The sequence below is a fragment of the Moschus berezovskii genome, chromosome 7, assembly GCF_049115385.1.
Source record: "Moschus berezovskii isolate FMDL1 chromosome 7, NW_MosBer_1.0, whole genome shotgun sequence".
NCBI classification, from domain to species: domain Eukaryota; kingdom Metazoa; phylum Chordata; class Mammalia; order Artiodactyla; family Moschidae; genus Moschus; species Moschus berezovskii.
The window spans coordinates 69,339,921-69,357,666 of NC_142466.1; the positions used below are offsets into that span (position 1 = coordinate 69,339,921).

At 49.6% G+C, this 17,746-nt stretch overlaps 1 protein-coding gene across 1 annotated transcript in view; it reads right to left on the reverse strand.

Moving 5' to 3' along the window:
* SHB (SH2 domain containing adaptor protein B) overlaps positions 1-17,746 on the reverse strand; it is a 141,182-nt gene that overhangs the window by 42,371 nt on the left and 81,065 nt on the right. The window contains exon 3 of the mRNA XM_055427087.2: positions 8,962-9,177. Within this exon, the coding sequence (XP_055283062.1) occupies positions 8,962-9,177 (216 nt within the window). The remainder of the gene's footprint in view (positions 1-8,961; positions 9,178-17,746) is intronic.

Consider the following 17,746-nt stretch of genomic DNA (forward strand, 5'->3'; position numbering starts at 1 on the left):
ACTCTCGGCTTCTAGTTCAGCCCAACGGCAGCAACCACAGCCGTCACCAGCCACTCACAAATGCCCCTCTTTTGTGCAGGCACCTCGTCCTCATTTGAAGAGAAGACAGGTGTACAGCTTGAAAGAGTGATGTGAAAACATACCATCTCTGTGTGAGCAGGCTGTGTGATACCCCTCAAGAGAACTTGGAGTGGTTTTTCTGAGACCTAATTTACTCAATAACTTAATAAATACTTGTGTGTTCATTATATGCCAGGCACTGATCTAAGGTGGGGACCTAGGTGTCAACAAGGCCTGCCGAGTCTGACCTCACAGAACTTAAAAACCTCTATCCACACAAAGACCTCTGTCTGCCAAGCAGAAGAGAAAAGACATTCTACTAAACCTTTGGGTTTATTTTCCAAACAGGAGACAAAGGCACTTGAAGAAGAAACATTTCTATCAACATAATTAGCAGGCAAGCCAAAGCTATGAAACACCAGTGTTTTTCTTTTCTTTTTTTTTAAGGTTACTAAATGAATTCATTCATATGTCAAACAGCAAAACCAACTGGAAAAACCTGTCCCTCGGTAACATATCAGCCAAAGGAAGCGAGTGATCCCAGTTCTCTCGTTTAAACCCTCCCCCTCCTCTCTGCAGACCTGCTGTTCACACGTGTTAAACATTAATTACAACTGTTACTCATTACATAGCAAAAAGCTCCGAGTACCAACACAATTGTTAATTTCCTCCCAGGTCCAAGGCATTCTGGGAAGCTGAGCAGGGGGCAGGAGGCATTGCCGGAGCCCCACCGGGGCCAATGGTGAGGAGGCGGCGTGCGCAGGGCGTGCCAGGTGATGGTGGCAGATTCCCCGTGGACTCTTCCGCCGAGGCTGAGCCTGTTTATTCTAAGCACACGAGCATGAGTCATAGGCTTGGTGGGAATAGCGAGCAGGCGCTGACGCACTCAGGGTCAGCACCACCACCTTCGGAGCACTTGCGTCTCACGGTGACGACAAGTCACCAGCTCAGTACGGAGTGGGCGCAGCAGCTTCTGCCTCAAGAAAAAGCCACCTCAACCCAGCACGGGTAAAGGGAAGGTTCAGACCTGCCCGTGACACACTCACAGTGTCAATGTGGCAGTGGGGAGAGCGCCTGACTTGACTTCATTAGCTGTGTGACTGTGGACAGGCTGCTCACCGTCTCTGAGCCCAAGTGGTGCCATCTGTGTGATGACGGTGAAACCACACCCTCCCTTGCAGGACTTCATAGGGTTAAGCCACGCCAGCCTCCTAACTGGGGCTCACTGTCTATTAATTTCCTGCCCCTCCTCCATCACCCCCTTACCTTCATGGGATTATCTTAAATTAGCCAACTGAGCTGGCTCAGGGATGACTCACAGATGTTTAGGAAATAGACATACCTGGGACCTTACTTTCCCCTTCCTCTGCCCTTTGAGTCTCACTTGATGAGGCTGGGAAAATGTCAGAACTCAAGAGGGTGCCTGCCCAAGGGGTGACCAACACAGCAACAGCACCCCTTCAGCTGATAGTGACAAGGGAGTATCTGGCTGTTCCAGAATAAACCAACGCACACCCATAGGGGATGTGCAGGGAGCACAGAGGGGCCCCAGCCCATACTGGGACGGGGGTGGGGAAGGGAGCCATGTCAAGGGAGGCTTCCTGGAGGAGGTGGCACTGACACCACCAAGCTGAGCTGTGACACCCCTCCCTATCTCCTCCCTGACCCCAGCACCTAACACACAGCATGTACCGAGAATGCTGTAGCTTCTCAAAGTGGGGTCCCCCGATCAGCAGCCTCAGCAGCACCTGGGATCCTGTCTGAGATGCAGATTCTCCAGCCTCATCCCTGGAACCTACTGAATCAGGAGCTCTGGGGGTGGGACCCTGTAATCTTCTTGCAGGTGACTCTGCCACATGCTCTGAGTAAACCAACCAACGAACGAACGGGTCACAGCTAGAATCGAGAGGGGTTTGGGGGAGATTGGCAGTGGGGACCCTCTCAAACCTGGGGACCAGTGGCCTAGTCCTAGGGAGGGACTGAATAAAGGATGGAAGAACTGGGTGGTTCATGGTGAGAACTGTTCCTGGAATCGAGATGGGAGTATCTCCTACAGAAGTGTTGTTTTCCACATATCCATACCTCTCATTGCCTGGAGTAACTGGGAATGAATTTCATAAATGGGCCCTCTGTGCCCCCAAAGTAGCTTTTCATGCAGTACTGTTTTAATTTATAAAATTAAATTTTATTGAGTACAGCAAGCCTTACCTGAGCACCAGTAACCATTCTCTCAGGCATGACCCTTTAGAGTTTATGAAGTCTTTTCAGCCAATCTTCTCCCTTGATCACCACAGAGATCCAGTGTGATACGGTTTGTGACAATCCCCATTTTACAGACGGGAAAACTGAAGCTCAGGAGACTAAGAGCCTGTCTGAGATCCCACAGCTGATGAGTGGTGGAGCTGGCATGTGAACTTGGGATTGTCTGACTCCCACTACTGTCCCAATGGCTCCTGACACCAAGACCCTGTGTTGAGCTTTCAATTTTCTTTTCAAGAGAAATTGGCCAAATTAGTAAAGAAGACAGATAAGTACTCAAAATAAGTATATTCAGCATTGAGTCATGTCTGTCTGCTCTTTTCGCTAGAAGGCAGGCCCGTTGCTGGCTGAACCCAGGACACGGCTTTAAAAGTACCTTCATCCAGACAGTGAGTCAAAAACAAAATGACTTTGTTTCTCTGAAAGATCTTTTTTTTTTTTTTATTTGACTGTGCCAGGTCTTAGTTGCAGCACGTGGATCTTTGATTTTCATTGCGGCATGCAAAATCTTTAGTTGTGGCATATGGGATCTAGTTCCCTGACCAGGGATCAAACTCAGGCCCCCTGAGGAGCAGGAAGTTTTACCCACTGGACCACCGGAGTAGTCCCTCTCTGAAATATCTTAAGGGTGCCCTTCACCCACTCTCTTGCTGCCCGGCACCTTTAGCAAGCACTCTGATCACTTGCTTCTTCTTGGAGGCAACTGCAATCATTAAAAATATAGCTTTTAACTCGACTCACTGAATTAAAAAGAAATGTTGATCCATGCTCTGTGTATAGCCCAACTGGCTCTGCCATGAGGTCTCCAGCAGTTCGCATCCCCTCCCTGGGCCTCAGTTTCCTCGGCTGGACAAGAAGGAGTAGGATGCCATGGTGTGGGGTCCCCTCCCTGTGCAGAGCAGGGGCAGAGCATGACCAACCCGTGGGATGGCTCTGGTCATCCCCGTACAGTCATGAACCTTCCAGAACTTGGGCTGCCACAGGCTCCTCAGCTGGAACCATTCCAAGTGGAAACCTACACCCCAGGCACATATCCTACTCACTGTAGACACAAGGAGAAATTGGTGACATTGCCAACAAGGTCTATATAGTCAAGGCTATGGTTTTTCCAGTAGTCATAAATGGATGTGAGAGTTGGACCATAAAGAAAGCTGAGTGCTGAAGAATTGATGCTTTTGAACTGTGGTGTTGGAGAAGACTTTTGAGAGTCCCTTGAGCTGCAAGGAGATCAAACCAGTCAATCCTAAAGGAAATCAGTCCTGAATATTCACTGGAAGGACTGATGCTGAAGTTGAAACTCCAATACTTTGGCCACCTGATGTGAAGAACTGACTCATCTGAAAAAACCCTGATGCTGGGAAAGATTGAAGGTGGGAGGAGAAGGGGACGACAGAGGATGAGATGGTTGGACGGCATCCCCAACTTGATGGACATGAGTTTGAGCAAACTCCAGGAGATGGTGAAGGACAGGAAAGCCTGGTGTGCTGCAGTCCATGGGGTTGGAAAGAGTGGGACACAACTGAGAGACTGAACAACAACGCAGGGGCTCTGGGAGGGTGAGGGCTCCAGCACACTACATGCAGTATCTTGGGTGGTGTCAGAGAACTGAGACATCAACAGGGTAAGGGCTTGGGTTTTAAGTGGGACTTTATAGGTTCAAATTCTGGCTCTGCAGCTGACTAGCTATAGGATCCTGGGCAACTGTTTCTTCTCTTTTGACTTCAATTTCTGTATCTGTAAAAGGACAAAACTAAGATCCCAGGGGGTGGTTGGGAGGATGAAATGAGATAATGTACGCAAAATTGTTCTGTAATACCAGCACGACCCAGTACAGTGCCCTGTAAGCCTTACCAGGACCCTCTGCAGCAGACACATTTCCCCAGAGAGAGCAAAGAGGCCCCAGGAGAGGTTCTATCCCTGTCCTTCCAGTGGCCCCCAGAGATGTGGAGATTCCACATCCATGCCCTTCCCGCCCCCCGAGACCAAGTCTGCTTCTCTAGGTTACCCACCCAGTCCTCAGCCCCCTCCCCGTGTGGCCACCTCCTGGGTAGGCTCTGTCTATCTTACAAAGCCCAGGGGCCGGTCAGATCCTCTGCACCAAGTTGTGCCACCCGAGACAGCATGGAATCACTCAGGGTGCTTCTCCTGCCCCACACTGGGCAGGGAGCTGCATCGGTGAGGGGGTGGACCTGCTGCCTATACTCTCTGGGGGGTGAGTCAAAGCAGCGGGGGGAACCGAGTCCAGCCAGCTCTGAAGGCAGGTGAGTCTGCCAGGTGGGCATGGGGCTGACAGCCTGATTGTAAAACTCATAAGGCATCCGTTTTGGGGGCTGGGATCAACTCAGGCCAAGAATGTGTGCTGAGGCTCTGGTGCTGGGTGCATGGGGGCGGGTATCTTGGCTGAGGCTATCAGCAGCTTCCCATAGGGAAGGCAGGCAGGAAACCTCCTTTACCTGCTACAGAACTCTGAGAGAAGGGAAGAATGTCATTCCCAGGAAGTGAGAACCACCTCACACCCTGCAATAGCTGTTTTCACGACAACCAGGAAGTGATAATCGAGCCTTCCCAAAAGGCTGCACTGGCTGAGAAGGCCACCTTCTGTGGGGAATGCCGAAGCACCCCTTACAAGAGCCTCCTTTCATGAATGCAGTGCAGGACAGCACTATGAAGGGCGGAAAGCACTTTTGCTTCATAGACTGAACCACAGAGATAGTTCAGAGGGCTCCCCTTCCCCATCCTCAGGCCAGCATGCTGGGGTCCTGATGAAATGAAGCATGGAAGGAGCCTTGGAAGTAGGGGGTTGCAGGCCAACCTCCCACCACAGGGCAAAGCCCTCATGATACCAATCCTGCCTCACTCAAGCTTCTGCTGGCTGATCTCAGTGACAGAAAGCTCATGATACACTTTTAGGTGTACCTGTCTAGTCAAGGCTATGGTTTTTCCCATGGTCATGTATGGATGTGAGAGTTGGACTGTGAAGAAAGCTGATCGCCGAAGAATTGATGCTTTTGAACTGTGGTGCTGGAGAAGACTCTTGAGAGTCCCTTGGACTACAAGGAGATCCAACCAGTCCATTCTAAAGGAGATCAATCCTGGGTGTTCATTGGAAGGACTGATGCTAAAGCTGAAACTCCAATACTTTGGCCACCTCATGCAACAAGTTGACTCACTGGAAAAGAGTCTGATGCTAGGAGGGATTGGGGGCAGGAGGAGATGGGGACGACAGAGAATGAGATGGCGGGATGGCATCACCGACTCGATGGACATGAGTTTGGGTGAACTCCAGGAGTTGGTGATGGACAGGGAGGCCTGGTGTGCTGTGGTTCATGGGGTCGCAAAGAGTCGGACATGACTGAGCTACTGAACTGAACTGAACTAAAATTCTTTCCACTCACTGGGACCGTATATCCCTGTGGCTCCTCCTTGGTAGGCCCACCTCTGCCCTTTGGAGGTCCCCACACTGTACACCTTTGGAAATCTGAAAACACTGCCCAGGTGCCCTGCCCAGGTTCCTTTATGTGAGCTAAACTGGCAGAATCAGAATATAAGGGATGGAAAGAGATGATGACAGTTTTGCCCAGTAGATTTTTAGCTCAGCTGCAGATCCTGTCCCCAGGCCCCCGGGGCCCATCACAGCACCCAAGGGCCCAGAGAACTGGGCGGGGCACTTCAAACAGGTGTTGTGAAAAGGAGGATGAGGCCCAGCTCAGCACTGCCTGGCTCCCTGACACCACCAATGACATGCTAAGGCACGTGCTGCACACTCTACTCATTCAGTCAGGAGGTGGGAATGTTCCCCTTTGTTCCCGAGCAGCCACCCTTCCGGGTTTACAAATGGGACTCTGGCAGCACTTCAGAAACCCAATCAAGCTGTTTCCACTCATTCTGGTTACCTGAGAGGTGGTGCATCCACCTCACTCCAACTGTACTTTGGGCTAGGAAACAGGAGGGTGCTCCTCACCTGACAATTTCTGTCCAGATGTGGGGAAGGGATCTGGTCAAAGACTCAAGACTGGTGCTCACAGCATCCCTCCAGCCAAGGGAAACAACTTCCTTCTATGCCCCAGAAATCAGAACTGAGCCAAAAGCTTCTTGGGGATAGCACAATCGGTATCCAGAGTTTCCCTGGGGGCTCAGCAGTAAAGAATCCACCTGCAATGCAGGAGACCTGGGTTCGATCCCTGGGTTGGGAAGATCCCCTGGAGCAACCCACTCCAGTATTCTTGTCTGGAGAATCCCATGGACAGAGGAGCCTGGTGGGCTACAGTCCATGGGATTGCAAAGTCAGACATGACTGAGTGCCTTAGCACACACCCACCATGAGTCTCCACTCCAGAGCAAGACACACAGTTGATGAGGTAAGTGACTTGACGAAACACAGGTGGGGACAGGATTCTGCGTCTGCCTATCAGCAGCCTAAGAAGTTGACCTACAATGACACATGTGATAGCAACTCAGCAACCGAAAACCAAATCCAGAATGGAGACCTGTGGCTCAGAAACTTAGGTGGGGATCAGTTCTATCTGAGACCTTGTGATCCTGTGTGAAATGTATAGTAGTTCTAAAACCAGCTTTGGGCAGAATTGGGCAAGTTCTGGCCTGAGAACCTTCTGAAGAGATGATGTCATGTGGGGTAAGTGATTTTCATTTTAACAAGCCTGAGAATCCCCTGGGGGTCTTTTAAAACTTATTGACTCTACAGGTCTGGGGGCTTCCCTGATGGCTCAGATGGTAAAGAATGTGCCTCCAATGCAGGAGACCCAGGTCTGATCCCTGGGTTGGGAAGTCCCCCTGGAGAAGTGAATGGCTACCCACTGCAGTATTCTTTCCTGGAGAATCCCATGAACAGAGGAGCCTGGAAGGCTATAGTCCATGAGGTTGCAGAGAGTCAGACATGACTGAGCGACTAACACTTTCACTTTCTGCAGGTCTGGTCTGGGGCCTGAGACTCTGCATTTCTCACCAGTTCCCAGGTGATGTGATGCTGCTGGTCCAGGGACCACATTTTGAGCAGTAAAGCACCAGACTAGACCAGAACATCAAAGGTAACATGACCTGCAAGGTGGTCAGTCCAGGAGAGGGTGAGATGCCACATCTGCCTTCAGTGTCATCTCTTGCGATGGCCTCTTGGTGTCTAGAAAAGTTGTCACATAAACGTTTGGCCTTTTAATCAGACTGGTGTTTGCAAAGAGCCACCTCTGGAACAGCATCAGTCCCATTCTAGCTTCTCCCACACCCAGGATCAACCATGCCAGGGGACAGTCCTTGGTTTTCACCGTGCCGAGGGTAGAGAAGGCTGGAGAGACCTGAGGTGACCAAGGACCTTTCAGTTACCCAATTACTCTTAGCCCCAGCTTTTGGCCAGCACTCACCGCCTTCCAGACGGGCCCAGCACCTACATCACTGACTCTATATGGTGAAAGAACTGCCCCACCAGGGTGACGAGCAGGAAGCTCTGCAGGCCTAGAGAGGCAGCAAGGAAGCACGTGGGAAGTGTGGATGTGCCAGGAGGGCTCACAGTGATGGCAAAGGAAGTGCAGGACTTTTCCAGATAAGACATAGCTGGGAAGGGCACTTAGCAGAAGGCAGAGACTGCACAGAGTGCTACATCCAGGGAACTGGGCCACACATGCTAAGAGTAGTCAGAACCTCAGCTGAGGGAATCAAGACAAGTGGAGGGCAGAGGACTCACTTCTGAGCCCCAGAAAGGGCGGAAGGGTCTAGTTGTGCTTGAAAATGGGAGATTATAAACAAAATGAATGTTAAAAATAAAAACTCGTCCTTTATGACCTTCAATGTGATAAGAGTTAGTCACTCCACGTTTTTTTGTTCATATGCCAAAACTCTTAGAAGCACAGAAATTTTTTTGCATCTGATTTTCCCCTCTTAACATTAAACATAAGCACTTCCCGAGGCTGTTATACATAAACTCTTTGTCAGCGTCACTTGTAGTGGCTACTCAGTATTCCATTTAATCAATGCCCCATGCCGGACATCCAGGTCGTTCCCATCTCTCATGATCATCATGCCTTTTTCTGCGCTTTCGATCATAAGTTTGGACCCTAAGGACTGAGATTAGGATCAAAGGGTGTGAGCATAGCTTAAGACAGGTGACACATATGGCATGCTGCTTTTCAGAAGGCTGTGGGAGCAGAGAGGCACCTGAGTCAAGGGTGTCTGGGCCAGGAATGAGGTCAGCCCCTGAGATCAGGACGTGCCCACAGCCTGTGCTCTGTGAACGGGCTTGTGCTGAATGAAGCTGGGACAGGAAATGCAGTGGCCCTGGATGCATGCAGGCCATCGTAGCTGAATGACAGGATGGAGTCACTGGGATCCACGAGGCCCAATAGGAGCCACTCTGCAGACTGATTTTCTTCTAGTTTTTAAAATTTCCTTCCAAAATCTTGGCTTCAGTAAACTAGAGCATTACCAAAACAGGACCAAGACAGAGTCAGACAATGAGATCATCTGGGCTGTCTAGATCCTGGCCTCCAGGATCTTCCTCATCTTTGAAGGGCCCAGCTGCACCAGAAACCCTGTGGCTTACCTGAGGTGGCAGGGACCCATGCACTTACTCCCTTCACACAGGTGAGTGCCATGAAGGTGAGCAGCTGCCTCTGAGTGGGGCCACTGGCTCCTTACCTGCCAGAGCTGGGATAGTGACCCGGTTCCACTCCCATGGCTGATCGTACTCGTCGGCAGGCCTGTCATCATCCTGGGGCAGCTTGCTCTCCCGCAGCCGGGGGCTGATCGTGCTCTCTGAGTCCGAGTCCACGCTTTGGCCCTCAGGTTCATAAGGGGTGTCATATAACTGGATGCCTTTGTGCTGAGACCGGACGCTTTCCTGCCTCTGAAATTCTGCAGTCAAAAAGGAAGGAAGCAGAGATGTAAAGCATGCACAGCACATGCCTCCTCACCTGGGACCTGCCGGGTGATACCCATGAGATTCAGAGCCGCCAGCCAGGGAGATGGGGACTCCACAGGACAGACCCCTCGTTGCATTTAACTGTTGCCCTCCCCTTGAAGGCAGTGTCTCTGCTTCATGGCTCAAGGCTTCCTCACAAAGATATCAGGTTCTGGACCAAACAACAGAACCAGAACACTCCCTGTCACCATCCGCTATCTTCAAGGGCAGAGTCCAGAGCGTGATGTCCTGGCTGTGTTCCAACACTAGCCCAGGACACGTAGAGCTCTCAGCAACCCCCCACTTACAGATGCAGGGGGGTGGTCTTCCCACTAGGGCAGCTCCCTGGTTTCTGGACTTATCATTCCCCATCTATAAGATGAGGAAAATGAAAGTGAAAGTCGCTCTGTCATGTCTGACTCTTTGAAACCCCATGGACTATATAGTCCATAGGATTCTCCAGGCCAGAATCCTGAAGTGGGTAGCATCTTCCTTCTCCAGGGGATCTTCCCGACCTAGGAATTGAACCAGGGTCTCCTGCATTGCAGGCAGATTCTTTACCAGCTGAACTACCAGGGATAAGATGAGGAGCCTGGGTCAAACGACCCTCAAGTTTCCACACGCTCACATGTTCATGTTACAGACCTAGGAAGCCAAGAACCACCTCCAGAGAACACAGGGTCACTGATTTCTCCCGTACAAAGCCCCATGAGTGACCCTTTCCCTGCATTTCTACTTCCCTCAGGGCCTGCCTGTCTCCTAACACGCTGAATACAGCCAAGACACTGGAGAGCAGAGGTCCAGTTTCACTTCTGAATAAGGAAGGAAAGCTCTTAATCTTCTAGAGAGGATGCCAGGGCCTGGCTCCAGTGTGGGCTGAGCAGCAGCCGCCCATCGAGATGAGGCCTCACACAGGGCATGATCCTTTCAGCGACTGCTCATTCCTGAGAGGACGGTGGCATCTGAACGACAAATACCAGCATGCTATAATCAGGCTCTTCCTCATCAAAAAAGGGGGCATTTTTCTGACTTTGATCATAAACACCCTCTGTGTACAGGGGGACAGGAGGGGCTGCTGAGGCTGCTCTCGGCAAGTCCCTTCGGGAGACAGTGGTTCGGAAGACAGTGGGCACCTAAATCAGCATAATACTCTTCTCAGGAAGGGGGCTCCTATAGGGCCCATGAGGGATAAGGCAGGAGGAGAGATGACATTTGAACCGACAGCTCTGACAAGTGGAGGGACAGGATGAGGGACAGGATTCCCTGTGGTAGGACCAGGGCAAGCCAAGGCAGTACCGCTGGAGAAAAGGTGCTCACTGCCCACTTTCTTGTTTTATTTGTAAGATATGTATATATAACATTTGCCATTTAACCATTCTTAAGTGTGCAAGTCAGTGACATGAACTATGTTCACACTGTCGTGCAACTATCGCCACCATCCATCTCCAGCATTTTCTCATCATCGTAAGCTGAAACTGTCCCCCTCTAAGCCCTCCATTTCCCTTCCTCCAGCCCCTGGCAGCCACTATTCCCCTCTCTGTCTCTGTGAATCTGACTACCCAGGCACCTTATACAGTGCAGTCATATAAGGTACTTGGCTGGGGACACTCGGTCTTCTTTGACAGTCTTATTTCACTTAGCACAATGACACACTGTAGCATGTGTCAGAAGTCCATTTCTTTTTAACGTTGAATAATAGCCCATTATATGTATGTTTGGGGCTTCCCCGGTGGCACTAGTGGTAAAGAACCTGCCTGCCAATGCAGGAGACTATGAGAGATGGCCGTTCAATCCCTGGGTCAGGGAGATCCCCTGGAGCAACTCACTCCAGTATTTTTGCCTGAAGAATCCCGTGACAGAGGGCTACAGTCCATGGGGTCGCAAAGAGTCAAACACGACTAAAGTGACTTAGCATGCACACACATGTCTATTTCCTGCCTACTTCTGGTCCAAGGAGGTGGCAAGAGGGGTGGTGGGGCTGACACACAAGTGGCGAGGGTTTTGAGAGTGAGCCATTCAAATGGAGTTACAAGGTATTCTCCAAATCAGAATTCCAGCACCATAGAGACACAATAGGAACCCATGGGAGTCACACGTCTTGAAGAGCAGTTGACAAAACACATAGATGATGTCAGCCCTTCCAAGGAAGAGCATTCTTTAGACTCGGCTTCATGATCCAATACCAGCTCACAGGGCTGACAAAAACTCCAGCCTATGCGTAGCATATTCTAAAGGAGATCGGTCCTGGGTGTTCACTGGAAGGACTGATGTTGAGGCTGAAGCTCCAATACTTTGGCCACCTCATGCGAAGAAGTGACTCTTTAGAAAAGACCCTGATGCTGGGAAAGATTGAAGGCAGGAGGAGAAGGGGACGACAGAGGATGAGATGGTTGGATGGCATCACTGACTCAATGAACCTAAGTTTGAGCAAGCTCTGGGAGATGGTGAAGGACAGGGAAGCCTGGCGTGCTGCAGTCCATGGGGTTGCAAAGAGTTGGACACGACTGAGCAACCGAACAACATCAAGACCAGGTGGTATCTCCCAAACTTCACTGAGTTCCCAACTTCATGATTTTGCCATTTTCTAGTGCTCTTGCCTAGAAAATCCCACGGATGGAGGAGCCTGGTAGGCTGCAGTCCGTGGGGTCGCTAAGGGTCGGACACGACTGAGCGACTTCACTTTCACTTTTCACTTTCACACATTGGAGAAGGAAATGGCAACCCACTCCAGTGTTCTTGCCTGGAGAATCCCAGGGACGGGGGACCCTGGTGGGCTTCTGTCTATGGGGTCACACAGAGTCGGACACGACTGAAGTGACGCAGCAGCAGTACTACCTGGGTTATTATTTACCATTTTATTGATGTTGCCTCATTTTTTAGGGTAAATAAATCCACTGAGAAAGGAAATTTTTAATCACCACCCCATAAACCATGACCTTTTACCAAATAAAGATGATAAACATAAAAAGAATGAACAAGAACAAAACCAGCTAGATAGGTACTTCTTCCAAAGCCCAAGGCTTGCTTTCTCTCTGCTGGAAAGGTGTACAGCAAGCACTGGAGAGCTGATGGGGGGGTGCAAGCAGCAAACCAACATACCGTCTTTGGCAAGTAAGAATAACTTTCTCCTTCTAGAAAGAAAGAAAATGAAAAGTGAAAACCTCACTATGTGGCCACCTAAAATTGTGTCTCCTCTGAGATGTCCCATACTTTGGCAACACATGGCTTTATTGGGTCCCCTGAGTAAAGTGGGATGATTTATTAGTTTTGAGGATGATGCTTTCATTTTTATGGGGGAGGAAGAGAGGAAGAGGTTTCCCAGGTGGCGCTAAAGGTAAAGAACTCGCCTGCCAATGCAGGAAACATATGAGACCCGGGTTTGTCCCTGGGCTGGGAAGATCCCCTGGAGAAGGGAATGGCAACCCACTCCAGTATTCTTGCTGGGAGAACCCCATGGACAGAGGAGTCTGGAGGGCTATGGTCCATGGGGTCACAAAGAGTCAGACATGACTGAGCGACTTAGTACACAAGAGGAGAAGAGAAGAGTTATAAGAGGCAGGACTTGGCCACTTTCAGGCAAAAACCAACTAGAAAGTCCTGGAGACAACTCCGTGAATTAGGAAATCTATCAAGCTATTTGAGCAGTGTTTTGTGGGGTTGTCATCATCCGCATCACTGCCATCCTGGTTCTAAAGATTGCAGTTTTGCCTCCTGTCTTTGGAGAATTCCAAGGGCTTGGGACATTGGGAACGCAGCTGATAGGCACTGACTTAGGAAAACCACCTTCCACTTCATCCTTTTTCACAAGGAGGATTGACAACCAGTAGTATGTGCTCAACAGTATCCAAAGCACTTCGCATGAAAATTTGCCATTTAATCCTGGGCCTCAGAGCAACTCACGGATGCTCTGTGGGCCGCCAGTAATCATGAACATCCTTGCTCATTTTCTGTCTTTGAGTGCAGCTGCAAACAGATATTCCATGAACATGGGTGGGACAACAGCTGACAGCCAGAAACTCCTCTTTACCCCCAATTCCAATTAATTTATGAAAGTCTCTGACCACAGGGTTAAGGTACCTGGAACAACATGAAAAATGAATATAGTCTAGTGTTACACAATGTTCAGAAGAGATGGATATTCTACACAAACACCAGCCTAAAAGGAAAACATGTGCAGGGAACAGATTAGCTATTAAATCAAAGGGACTCATGCATACACCTCTCAGACAGGATTTATTGTTCTGAAAGCATCTGCGCCTTACCAAAGCTGGGTTAGTAATGGCATGCAGTCAGGGCAGAGGATGTTAGAATGGTAATCATTAAAACGAGCTTCCCCCTGTATTACATGGTGAATTCAAATTTTCATTAAGGCTCCAACAATAGGGAGCAGTTAAGTAAATTATGGCACGCTAACTGGATGGAATATTAAGCAGCCATTAAAATGATAAATCTGAAGATTATGTAGCTACATGGAAAATCGTGCATGAAATTATGCTAAGTTAAAAAGTGAAATGCAAGACTGTTTATGTGTTGAGCAGACCCTATCTCGTGGGTTTTCTAAATAAGTCCTGGGCAATGTGAACAAAGCCCCAGAGGAATCCTACTCCTTGTTTAGGAATTGCTGGATACTGTCATCACATATTTTGCCCATAATATCTAAACTCTGATGACAGCTATGTTGTAAGAACCAATACACAGGAATAAAGGGTGGAAAATCTGATACGGGAAGGTAAATAGTTACTGTGTTTAGAGGGAGGAAGTATTGCGTAATAATTTTTGAAAGTTTCAAATAATGAATAAGGATGCTAGTAAAGAGAAAATGTAATTAAGAGAATCTCACATGAAAGTAAATGTGATTTTAAGCAGGTTGGGTTTATAGGAGCTGTGTGTTTCAGAAGCAGCTGCTTTTGCCTGAGAAAACACCCATTTAGGGCGCATCTCTGCTCCTCTTTAGGAAACATCTCCTCTCCTCTTTCCAAGAGTCCCAGGAAGTCAAGTGCTGTCTCACCATGCCAGCCCATCACTGTCCCCTGCCTAATGACCAGGTCCATCCTCCTTATTACTCTGACTGATCTGTGACGGTCCAGAGAGTGATCTAATAGGGAGCTGTAACCATATGTTTTAAGTCACGAGTTATCTGGACATCACCATCTATAAACTTATGAAAAGTGACCTTTAATATTGGGTGGCAGGCTGTGATTTTATGCCTCTTAGTCAGGGAGCAGAAACATTAAATTGACAGGGCAGGGATTTTTGTTGACCTCTGGAGTAGAAAGGTTTTCAAGTGGAACTACATATGGAGGAAATGCAAAAGAAAAAAAAAGAGCACTTTCTTTTAGAATCAGAGACTGTTGAGGAAGGCACTCTGAGCACATTCACCAAGGGCATAGAGTCCAGAGGGTGAGGCTGGCATGCTGACTAAGAACCGTAGCCCTGGGAGGCAAGGAGGGCCGGGGGTTCATCTAAGTGAGGAGCCCAGGACAGAGCTCGGTGCAAACCAGGGGCCTCCTGAGTGGCTCTGAGAGTTTCGAGTTCCCCAAGTCCACGGGGAACAAGTTGCACTTTGCTCTGGTGCTCACCAATTCTGTGCCTCCCCCTCACAGTTTTTGTTTGTGTGTTTTTATTTTATTTCCTTTGTCTGTTGGGAAGCTCAGAGTTAATTTTGATGCTTAACCGCAATGGCTCAATTAGCTTAGATATGGGTAGATTCGGGTTCACCTGCCCTTCCTTCTAGTATGTGTATCTTGATATCTATTATAGCAGCCTCATTATATACATTTCTTTGTATTACGCACAGCCTCAAATCTGTATTTTGAAAGCAGGTAGATACAGATCTAATGAAAAAGATTAGAAGGAAAAAAAAATTTATCTCTTGACCTTCCTTTCAGGAATAGAAACAAAAGGGCAGGGCTTGACTTCACCTTTCGGAAACAGTCTAAAAAAATCAGCGCACATCGCTGGTGTACCCAGCCTTCTCCAGGAGCATGTGTACCCTCCTGTCCTCACACCCAGTCAGGCATCTACTGAACGCCCAGCCCGTGAGCAGACTGAGATGAAGCAGACACAGTCCTGGTCTTCAGGACTTGGTCCTCGGGGACAGAGGGTCAACAACACAGACAAACGCGGCTTAGGGTCCTCAACAGGGGGCAGATGTGACCCTACAACTTAGTTGGGGGAAATCTGGGAAGGCCTTAATGAATTTAGACATGAGGGCTTGCATGCTGGTGTGGCAGGGAAAATGGGTGTTTGGTGAGGCAAGGACAGAAGCTGGGGCACAGCAGCTGGAGCCACGAGGCGAACATGGGGAAGGCGGGCCGTCCAGGGGCTCGGGTGGAGAGGAAGGTGAGGCAGGTGGAAGTGGTTCTGGGTGGCCTTGAATGCTGTAGGACGGCACCCCCAGGACTGTCTGAGGAGAGGTGCCCTAGAACCTGTGGGCAGGGTGGAGATGGGTGGGGAGAGGCCGGCACAGACGTGCAGAAGCTGAGCTAGAAATGACAGATGCTGGCCTGCAGGCCCCTCACCTCTAATTTTGCCAGCTGGTTTGTCTGAGAAGCCACACCAGATCCCAAATCATAGGGTAGCAGAGCTCAATAGAAATATGTGGCCAAGGAGGACTCCATTCCCAGGCCCCACCATCATCTCTCAGCCCAAGAAACTTCTACTCAGCCAGTGGTGGGCATGCCCGGCCCTCAGGCCTCCATGGTCCAGGGGTGTATAATTAGGACAGTGCAACTGCCACTGCCCGGGGCTGCCCCACACCAGCCACCTGGGAGACAAAGCCCAGGATCCAGGTAATGGACAGGTTCAACAGCACAGTGTGCTGGCTGAAACCACGGATCCCCCCAGACTGCTAGGGCTCAAGTTCTGACCCCAGTGGGGGACCCAGAGCAAGTTTCCCCAGTTTCCTTATCTCTGAGGGGTGCAATAGTATCCAGGATGTTATAAGGATTAAATGAATCCATGCACCTTCAGTGTTTAGGACAGTGCCTGGTCCACAGAAGGTGCTCTGGGAATGTTGATTTCATTTCAGTTACCACTACCGGGGCATCTCCGGAATACCATGCCAAGAGCCCTCCTTCTCTGAGATCACCCTTCATCCCCCAGAGCCACAGAAATCCTGCTTACAAACTCTAACAGGCAACCCTGCATTGGAAATGGAAGGGTTTCATCACCCATCTATGAATGAACCTTTCCTTTCTGGATCCACAGCTTCCGATTTTAGCTGCTGCTTTGGCAATCTCTTGTTTCTACATGGAAGCTTTGCTCTCAGATCCACTCTTGCACAGAACACAAAACACACAAGGAAAGGCTCTGTGCCCAGGAGTCTAATGACTACATTTTAAAAAATCTTTTTATTTTATATTGGAGTATAGCCAACTAACAATGCTGTGATAGTTTCAGGTGGACAGCGAAAGGACTTGGCCATACATATGCATGTATTCTTTCGCACCCAAACTCCTCACCCATCCAGGCTGCCACATAACACTGAGCAGAATTCCCTGTGCTATACAGTAGGTCCTTGTTGGTTACCCATTTTAAATATAGCAGTGTGTACATGTCCATTCTAAACTCCCTAACTATCCCTTCCTCCCATCCTTCCCTTAGCGGCAACCATAAGTTCATTCTCCAAGTCTGTGAGTCTGTTTCTGTTTCGTAAATAGGTTCTTTTTGTATCATTTCTTTTTAGATTCACCATATTAGGGATGTCATACACTATTTCTCCATCTCTAATGACTACAGTTTATAGATGGGGAACCTGAGGCCTGGGGAAGGCATGAAGCTTCAGGTCCTCTAATTCCTAGACCAGGCTCTTCCTCCTGCCTTTCAGATGCTTCCTCACACCTCTTTTATCAGACTGTCTTGGTTGTAATCTTCTGGATCAGGTCTGAGGTGTTAAAAGTCACACCCAGCACCACAGCCTGAGTGAGGCGTTCCACAGGAGGGGCGGGTGGCTGTTTCCAATTAGACACACAGCCCAAACCCAGCCAAGTTCCGGGCACCACATCAAAGGGAAGGCAGGGGATGCTCTCTTCATCTAAACTGTTAAAACATCTGCTAGAGAAAGACCCTCCTCCTAACTAGGGGGCTTCAGAGCTGGGCCTGAATTCAGGGGTCCCCTGGAGACCGAAGTGACAGCATGGGGCAGCAGGGGTCCTCGGGGTGGACGCCACCAGGCAGCAAGGGCAGGGCAGCTGGGAGATGGATCCTGGACCCAAACCCAACACAACACTAGCAGAGGCCCCGCCCGCTCCTCCATCGAGTCTGGTTTCCGGAGCTGTCGAAAAGCCAGGTGACTGACTACTTGGTGTTCCCTTACCATCTCTTTTCCAGGCATGCACAGAAATACCCCAGAAAAAGGGTGAGCTCTATGGAGCAGAGGTGTGGAAAAAGAACAATGGTCACAGCAGCGGAAGCAGTGTGGGCCTGTCACTGCTTGGCAGAACCTGCACTGCCCGCTCTTGGACGCTCAGCCCAAGCTTGAGGGGAAAGTCCTGGTCTGAGTCAGGGAGCTGGGTCTGCTCC